At 44.8% G+C, this 10,000-nt stretch overlaps 1 protein-coding gene across 1 annotated transcript in view; it reads left to right on the forward strand.

Annotated features, from left to right (window-relative positions):
* Positions 1–10,000, forward strand: part of LOC119170644 (nose resistant to fluoxetine protein 6) — an 87,138-nt gene that overhangs the window by 67,067 nt on the left and 10,071 nt on the right. Inside the window, exon 11 of the mRNA XM_075890471.1 lies at positions 9,166–9,245. Within this exon, the coding sequence (XP_075746586.1) occupies positions 9,166–9,245 (80 nt within the window). The remainder of the gene's footprint in view (positions 1–9,165; positions 9,246–10,000) is intronic.

Here is a 10,000-nt window from a genome sequence, read left to right on the forward strand (position 1 = left end):
CTAGTTCACTATGCCACTGGTTAAACTGGGTGATGTTTGTTACCTAACCACGTTGCACGTGACTATAATTATATAAAGAACCTAACACGAGATCACCGGAAGAGGCGTTCATATCAAGAGTGTTCACAAGGTCAAGTGTACCGTGAAAGAGTTAACCAGTCGCTGGCTTCGCTCCAGGCATATCGCGAATAGGGACAGAAAACTTGACAGCAGGTGCCAGGGGGCACGTGTACCAGCAGCTAGTGTTAGTGCTTTGAGAAATCCCGAGCTGCGCGCAGGAATTTTTTTCGCGGGGATGTTGATGAGCTGAACGCCAAACTTTGGCAGCTGCTAGTCGATGTCAGTACGTGTATATACTATTGTACCACCAGAAAAGTTAAAGTGCTAAAAAATTCTGGGGGGTTTCAGAACCCCTCCAGCTACCTCCTAGCTATGGCCCTGCCGGCAGCTACGTTCTCTGCATCTTGTTGGCAATTATTTGTTTGTTTGTAAGCAACAAAGTATTCCCTCAGTTGGAATACATAACCTGTAAGCACTTTTTTGAGCCACTATTGTATTGCGAGCGATGTCGTAGTTGAGTCTTTAATAATAACAATATGTAGGACATTACGTCCCAAAATCATGATATGCTTATGAGACACCGTAGGAGAGGTATACGTCAATTTCAACCGTATGTTCTTTGACTTGCACTGACACCGCACAGTACTCGAGCCCCAACCATTTGACCTCCACAGAAATGTGACTGCGGTGGCCGGGATTGTACCCTCGACCTACCTTCAGGCCAGCAGCCGAGCGCCTTCAACATTGATTCCCTCCTTACTCTACCACTCCTTTCTCGTCCTCTTCTTCCTGGAGCAGGACGCTCGCTACCTTCTCTTCTGTAGACAGGGTGGCGCATGTTTCAACGCGAGAGTTACAGCCGACATGGTCCTCTAAATCCGAAGCGCCGTGAGGCGGACCTTATCGCCAAGAGCACGACAAACGTACGCTGTAGTGAAAGTGCGGTTGCACTTGTGGTAATTATGATGTGGGTGCCATTGGGTGGTGTCATAAAATATGTTTGTAGAACTGAAATACGCTCCGCACAATACTTCGTCGATATAAACACACTGGGTCAAACGGCACTTTGTCGGGAGATTGGGATTCGAAAAAAAGTGCGTGCAACTGAATGGTTCGTTCAACTGACGTTCGTTCAGGTAGCATTTTGTTTTGTATTGTTCTTCTGGATGGATGGATGGATGGATGGATGTGGCTGTACCCTTTAGATCGGGCGGCAGCTAACGCCACCTAGCCATAATACTTAGTGAACTAACCATTACATTTATCTTTTTTTTTCCTTTAAATAATGAAGTTGAGGATTCGTACTTCGCAGTGAAGGGTTTAATTTTCACTCGTGCCTTGACTTTAGCCACCAATCAGATAACCTCCTTTTAGTTAAGTCTACCCGCTTAAAGTCTATTTTGCCCTCGCTGTCCCTAAATCCCAGTGCTTTGAAAAACTCTGCACCATCATCCTGAACTATAGGGTGAAGCCCTTTACAGAACATTATCAAGTGTTCGGCAGTTTCTTCTTCCTCTCCACACGCACTGCATACTGTGTCTACCCCTTCGTATTTGGCCCGATATGTCTTGGTTCGCAGTACTCCCGTCCTGGCCTCAAACAGTAGAGAACTACCCCGAGTATTATCGTAGATCCTTTCCTTGGCAATTTCCTGCTTAAAAGTTCGATAGATCTCTAGTGCGGACTTCTCAATCATTCCCATTCTCCACATGTCAGTCTCCGTTTCCTTCACTTTCTTCTTAACCGATAGTTCTTTTTGGTTTGGCCACCTGCTGTTTTCTAAGTATTTACCAGTCAACTTCCTGGTTCGCTTCCTCCATTTTGTATCGACATTCTTCATGTACAAGTAGCTGAAAACCTTCCTAGCCCAACGCTCTTCCCCCATTTCTCTCAATCGCTTCTCAAATTTTATCTTGCTGCTAGCTTCCCTGCCCTCAAATGATGTCCATCCCATATCACCTTGTACTCCCTGATTTGGTGTATTCCCGTGAGCTCCTAAAGCAAGCCTACCTATTCCACGTTGCTTAATTTCTAATCTTGCTTGAACTTCTGATCTCATGCACAAGACCGCATTGCCGAACGTCAGCCCAGGAACCATGACCCCTTTCCATATTCCTCTCACAACATCATACTTATTGTAATTCCACAGTGCCCTATTTTTCATGACTGCTGTATTCCTGTTACCTTTAGTCATCACGTATATTTCGTGTTCCCTCAGATACTCGGTCCCATTGCTTATCCATACGCCCAGATATTTGTATTTATCTGTTATCTCTAGCGTGACCTCCTGTATTCTAAGCTCACTACTTTCGTTGTCATTGAGAATCATGACTGCTGATTTTTCCTTACTGAATCTAAAATCTAACCTATCTCCCTCATTACCGCAGATGTCCATCAATCTTTGCAAATCTTCCTTGTTGTTGGCCATTAGCACTATATCATCTGCGTACATTAATGCTGGTAGTGCCTGGTCAATAAGTTTTCCTTGTTTGACTAAAGAGAGGTTGAAGCCCAGTCCACTTCCCTCTAATTTTGCCTCTAATCCTTGTAGGTACATCATGAATAATAAGGGTGACAGGGGGCACCCCTGCCTAAGCCCCCGTTTTACCTCTGCAGGCTTGGATACCTGTTTTTCCCACTTTATAACTACCTTGTTACCTTTATAGATACCCTTTAAAAGATTAGTGACTACATGTTCCACGCCTAGTGTGTCCAGTATTCCCCACAATTCCTCTTGAACCACGCTATCGTACGCTCCCTTGATATCCAAAAATGCTAGCCACAGGGGCCTGTGTTCCTTTTCTGCTATTTCGATGCACTGCGTCAGTGAGAACAGATTGTCTTCCAACCTCCTGTGTTTCCGAAACCCATTCTGCAGTTCCCCCAGCACCCCCTCATCCTCTATCCACGCCTGCAGTCTTTCCTTTATAATCTGCATCGCCAGCCTGTAGACCACTGATGTCACTGTTATAGGACGGTAGTTGTTTACGTCAGCTTTGTCCCCCTTTCCTTTATAGATCATGCTCATCCTGCTAAGTTTCCATTCATCGGGAACTTCACCATCGATTATTATTGTGCTCACTGCCTCTCTCAAAGCCTGCTTAGACTTCGGACCTAATGTCTTTATCAGCCTAATTGGAATGCCATCTGGGCCTGTTGATGTACTACTAGGAACCCTTTTCTCAGCCCTTTCCCACTCTTGTTGTGAAAATGGAGCCATTGCACCACTTGAATCGTCCTTGTCTATTGTGGTGCATAAAGTACTTCTTTGTTGAAATTTTTCTGTCACCCTTGTTCTTATATATTCAATAGCTTCGTCCCCTTCTAGCCTAGCACCTTGGGCTGTAGTTATAAAACTCTGCTCTAGGCTCGTCTCATTTCTTAGGGAGTTTAGATGGTTCCAAAATTTCGCAGCTGCCTTTCTATCTTTTTTATGTACTTCTGCCAGCCACTGAGCTCCCTTCCTTCTAATCTTTTCATTGATCAAAGGGATGCATCCCTTCTACAGCTTAGAAAGGTTGCCCATTTTCTTTCAACATCATCTGTCGGTTCACCCCGCTGCTTAGCATGTCTGTGTTCCCTAGAGGCTTCCTGACGTTTTGCTATGGCTCTCTTAACTTCCTCATCCCACCAACTTTTGGGTTTGTGTCTTCTTTTCCGGGGTGACTTGCCACGCGTCTTAGCAAGCTCTAGCTCAAAGAGTCTAATTAGATTCGTGTATGTCCACACTGTCTTATTATCCTCCGTGATTACTTTCTCAATTTGTCTAGTGGCTATTTCAATTTGCCTTTCTGGATAAAAATTTTCCTGTAGTTGCTCATCTTGTCTCCTTCCCACTTTCACTGCTCTTCCAAAACTTAGCTTGATACGTTTGTGATCGCTACCCAGACTTCTGGAGCCACCTTCATCTATGTGCATTCCCCTGAGCTTATCATACATCCTATGTGACATCAGTGCATAATCTATCGTCGACTGAAGTCTTCCTACCTCCCATGTTATTTGCCCTTCACACTTCTCGGTACTGTTGCAATTGATCAAATTAAGCCTTTCACACATATCCATGATCATTTTGCCTGTCGGATCGGTATACCCATCTATATCTTCTATGTGCGCATTCATGTCTCCTAGTATAATTATCTCGCACTCTCTTCCTAACTCCTGAATGTCCTTTGATATACACTCTACCATTACCTGGTTTTCCTCTCTGGCCTTTGCTCCCGTCCACAAGTACACGAAACCAAGGAGTGTCATTTGACCTGCCACTTTCCCTTTTAGCCATAAATGTTCCTTGCACTCCTGCTTGACCCTTTGCCAGTCTGTACTTTTATGAATGAATGCCCCAATACCACCTCCCTTTCTGCTGCCTTCTGTTCTATTACAATATTCCCACGCGTAGTCCGGATTGTTCGGAGGTTGTTCCATGTCCCTGAGATGTGTTTCTACAAAACCGTATACCATCGGCCTCTCTTCCCTTAGCTGTTCTTCTATCTCCTCTCACTTCAGCCTGTTTCTACCACCCTGCATGTTAATATACCCTATGTCTGAATTGGCTCGGCGCTCGTGGCTACGTCTATTTATGCCCCGGACTCTACCTATCTTAGATATTGGTGCCACTTTGGAATCGTATCTGTCCAAACTACCTGTCGAAGAGTCTCCCTGGTTGTTTTCCCCGTTACTAGCTATCCTGCACCCCGAAGGGCTCGCTTGCCCCCCAAAAAAGCTACTGCGCGTCCTGCAAGTCGCCAACCCACCTCATGACCTAGCCGCCCATCGAAGTGAATTCTGTCTCGTTGAAAACCCCCCCACCTATGCACCTCTCTGTTTATTTCCACCACCTCAAAGCCTTTCTCTCGACTCATCCGCCATATCTCTTGGTTTGCGTTGACCACCGCTCTTTGCAGGCTGTTATCACGCACCGGTACCTCCGGTATCGTGCATATCACTACCTGCACCTTAGGAGAAGTGGCGCGCATGTCATCGACGCCTTTCGCCAGTGTGGCTGCTAGTCCTGCTGCATCTTCATTTAGGACATCGTTTAAACCCCCTGAAATTATCACGAGGTTTCGTCTATCAGCTGTCGTTTTGAGCTTTGCGCTCGCTTGCTTCATGACTGCTTCCAGCTTGCGTCCTGGGAACGCCCCTACTGCAACCCTCTTGTCACCTCTTACCCTCTCTTTGATGGCTTCTGTGCATCGATTTAAATTTGAGTCTCCGGCGATTATCACATGCTGTGACTTTTCCGGTGGAGCGTTCTGCACCTGGGGGCTACTTGCACCTGTGACGCCGGCTGCTTTGTTCCCTCCCTGCCCCACCACTACCTCGCTGAAGCTGGGCCTTGCGACAGTTGAACCGGCTAAACCTGTTTTTTCCAAGCTTGCTTGCTTTTCCTTCTCCACCGTTCTGGTTGCCGGTTCCATACTGTTCTCTCGGTAGGTCGCTTCTTTGTTCAGCTTCGCTAGCGCTTCCTCGGCGGACTTCAGTCTTTCTCCCATTGCCCTCGTTTTCTCTTGCTCTGTCGCCAACGCAGACTCGAGCTCGGCGATTCTCATCAGCAGTTCACTCTGGGCAACCATCATTTTCTCCATTTTTTCCTCGACCTCACATTGCCTACACTTCGCGTCAGCCTCTTCTCCATCCGCTTCTACGCTTGGGTCCACTTTCAAACCCACTCCGCATCCTGAACACTTTACGGTCTTTTTAACCATGCTTTTCTGACACCAATTGTCCCTATACTCGATAATTACTAAACTCGTAAACTCGAGCCCTGCACTACGAGAAAAAAAAAGAAAGTCTAAGCTCTACTACAAAAATTTGCGTGTTCAATGTACGCGCACCTCCCCCACGGGGTGGCAAAAGAAAAAAAACAGCAACAAAAAAATTCAAACACACACACCCACACTAACTAATAAATACCTGGTGACTGGCCCCCGAAAAAGCCGTACCATAAAATAAGTGCTACGAAGATTTCAACCGCTGCCTTATAATTATAAAGACAAGCTCAAAACATGCAAAAACACTTATCTGCGCAGTTGATCCGGAGCGCTCAAAAAACACGTCCATCCACCTTGACAGCCCGAACTTCTGTCTTTGTTTTACAGCGATACCTCGTGGACTGGCGCGTCAAAAAGAGTATGGGATTAGTACGGAAATTTTCGAAAATATCGTTTCGCCTGTTACACCGACAAGTCGCGGAACCGTGCGAACGAGTCAAACGCGCTCGGAATATGGCACACCTACACTGTAGGCCCGGCACCCGCTCGTCGTTTAGTCAGCGTTACAAATTGCCTACACACGAAAAGCGATTGCCCACGTAGCGGCCAAGGTCTTCCGTATTCGCGACCTGGAGTGTGTATGCCGTCGTAATCGTAGGCGATTTGCCTTCCTGTGCTGGCTGAGACCTCGCACAGTTGACGCGCGAATATAACCTTAGGCTTTCTCATTTCATGGTTGACTCTCTTGCATAAAGAAGGGGCAATCAAAAGGAGTCCCAATGACTTCCATCTGCAGTCACCTTAGCGCTGTCCAATGCAGTCACCTTAGCACTGTCCTGGTCACCACCCTGAATCCTCCCCGTTCATACAGTGTACTAGAACTGTACCGTTCATCTGTATGTCTGGTCATGTGCCCTTGCTTTTACCTTCCTGAATAAATGTATTAATGCAATGGCCGTTTGCTCTAAAAAAAGTGCGATGATCCGTCGACTACTATGCTTAGTTTTCGTTTATGCTTAATGCATTACCTAGCTGAAGTAAGTCAATTTTTCTATAGAAAAAGAAATGTCAGCTGATGCCTTAGCTTGGTTAGTTTCACGGTAGTGTCAATTTGTATGCCATGCCATTTCGTTTGTCTTTCCTGCCTACAATACCGCCATCAATCCTCCAAAAGTCACTTACCGATCTCCATCGCATGTTCACCTTTCTCTTGCTGTCCTCAAAGTTCGGAGCTTTGTGGAGGTTAGCGCCTTAGATTGCTTCTAGGTACATATTATGAGATTAAAAAAGCATTATCTGCCGTTTTTTTTTAATGCCTTTCTCACAAAAAGCACTTTAGTCTCTTTTTTTTAATCTAGCTTTATAACGGCGCGTTCGAACGTGAGTTGGCTTCGCTTTAAACGGCAAAGCGTTTCTTCTAACCTCCTTCCCGGCAATGTCCTTGTAGCGCGCTATTGCATCGTGTTTGACTGAGACCGTATGAAAGAAAATTTCCGAACTAGTTTCATTACACAATATGCATGAGCAGCATGTAGCAGATCACATATTAAGGTGAAGTTCAGTACTAAAAATTATTTTGCTACTGTTGCAGGTAAAAATACAAGAAGAGTCAGCACTAGCAAGCATAAAACATACAATATGGGATTACTCACATCAGGTCTTATGGATAAAGTCGTGTAGTCAGGCATGTTGTGCAGTATTGTGGTTCGCACAAAAAAAGTGACACCACAGTGCTGTACAATAAGAAATTTACAATCACATCATGCACGTACTGTCTGGCTCGATTATTTCGTGTTTCGACGAATGTGTCGCGTTTGTCGGTTACGATCAGCGGGAAGTGAGGTCATGGAGTTTTTTTTTTTTTCTAAGACAACTCTGCACGTGTAGCGCTAGCAGTTTCGTATCAGTGCGGTGTGTTCCCAACCAATGTGTTAGAACACCCCATCAGTTTCTTGTCTTGTCTTCCTCTATGGCGGGGTGCTGCTGTCCTTGAAGCACACGGCTTACATGATGACGATCTTCTCTTTCCTGTCGCGGCGTTTTCGCAGGCCAGGCAGCCACGTGCACCGATGTGTGCATCAGTGATCCAAGGACTCATTATTGCCGCTTCGCGTGTTTGTTTTTCCTTTCACTTACCAGGAAATGCAGAACAGCGAATGGCGCTGTACGAAGCCGCTCCTTGAGAGCCGACTATAGTCGGCTGCTAAGAACACGCGCGTTCAAGAAACCAAAAAATGCTCGTGTATGTTATTGTAAGCTGTATGTCGAGCCTCAGAAAAACGAAGGGGACGGAGAAGCAGTTCGTCTTCTGCTTGAAACCGTGTCGCGCGGTACCAATATTCAAGAAATAATTGTGATCCGCAATGTATTTTCATTACGACGACGAACAGTATATTGGAGAAGCGCACGCAAACTTACTACTGCCGGCGGCGAACACTGCTTTACGTGCCGGTGATACGTCGCTCGACCTAATTCATTGCACCACAAGCGGCAAGGCGAATAGCTTATAACTACTAACGACTGAAAAGTCTGACTCTTGGCGCATATATTTTTTTCTAATTTGATTATGAAAACTATAAGTGCACACCAAAGGGGTCACCCACGTACATGCACGGTCGCTTGATCAAAGTGCGATTTCATCCAGCGGCCATGGTACATGTTATCGCGTGCTTATACGACGTGAACTAATCACCAAGGTGCTAACTCTGCATAACCGTATACTGTTTCTCACCTGTTAAGTTGGGTGTAATACTCCACTAAAACGCGTGCAGAACTTCCTTATTGTTCATTAGCTTGTACTTCTGCGTTTTGAAAATGGCAGTACTATGCCTACATATTTCGGTTGCGCAATTTTAAAAAGAATCTTTTCATCATCTATTGATATCTCCTGTGTCAGTTTTCATGATAAAGATGATACGTTGAGACGATTTCACTAATAGTAGTAACCTAATAAAATAAGTGTTACCATCTATTTTAAATTAGATAGTTCACGGCCTGTTAGCGAAAGGTTAGTCACGGTGCAAGGAAGTTAGTAAAGGGTGTAGTTACTGTCTATTTGATTCCACTTACAATCTGTGTGCTAACATAGGTAGTAAACGGGTAGCAAAAGGTTAGTAATGGTTCAAGCAATGCAAGCGCTGCATTTAGTACCTATTTGCTTGCAGTTGCTACCTTTTTATCAACTTTTTTTAAGAGAGTAGCTTCCATACACCAATAGACGCTGTATAAACTCTCATAATTTCTACATAAAGTATGCCACTTCTCTGTAGATACCCTTCACTTTCGTGTTACACCGATTGTTATGATGGAGGGACTTGCCATGTTTTCTTTTCTTATTCGTCGCTGCAGGTAATTCATTCGTACCGCTTTATTCTCTCTTTTCATTTCATGGCAGTGCTACCGTCCACTGTGGTACATATCTTGCGAAATGCAGATATTCGTCGCCCTCTCCGGCATCGTCGTGCTCATAAGAAGGTGAGAATAGCCATGTTCAAGGATACAGCTGTAAATAAAGAACTACAGCACGAGAATGGGTAAAGTAGTTGATAAAAACCACGCAGTGTCTTTGAGAAGAAGAACATTTGTACAACTGACATTTGTTTTTGTTTTTAACGTGAACATCATGTAGTGTACACGAACAGTATTTTGTTATCATAATGGTTCTAAAAATCAAATGTTATAGGACTGCACAATTTCTTGTTTAATCTAGCAGCTTAAGTGAAAATACTGTTTACCAGGCAGATTGAATGGTTAGTGGCTATAACACCTCTATTCCATCTCGTTTCATCAAGGTAATGCATGGAAGATGATCCTAAGTACTGCGGTTTTTTTTTTTCAGTGACTGCTATTTTGAGCAAAAAAAAGCTCGCCCATGAGTCTCAGTACATGCTGATATCAAATGCCAAACGTATATCGACATTCTGAACGTCACTTTCACAAGTGGCGTGTTGCAGCCAGCGATATGTGACGCAATCAAGGCGGAAACTCATCAGCAAGGGTTATTATGGGGATTCCACAGCAGGAAAGCGTCCGTATTATTGCACAACCTCCTCATTTGGAGTCACAATGACTGTAATAACAATACCAATCTTGCCACCACGGTAATTCAGTGAACTGTGGAACGATTCTACAGGTACGATTAAATTCGCTCAAGTGCCCTTAATCACTAGTTAGTGCTTCTCACAATTGCATATACCACGCAAACAGTGTGTACAGTATTTCATTATGTG

This window comes from Rhipicephalus microplus, chromosome 3 (assembly GCF_043290135.1).
Source record: "Rhipicephalus microplus isolate Deutch F79 chromosome 3, USDA_Rmic, whole genome shotgun sequence".
Lineage (NCBI taxonomy): Eukaryota > Metazoa > Arthropoda > Arachnida > Ixodida > Ixodidae > Rhipicephalus > Rhipicephalus microplus.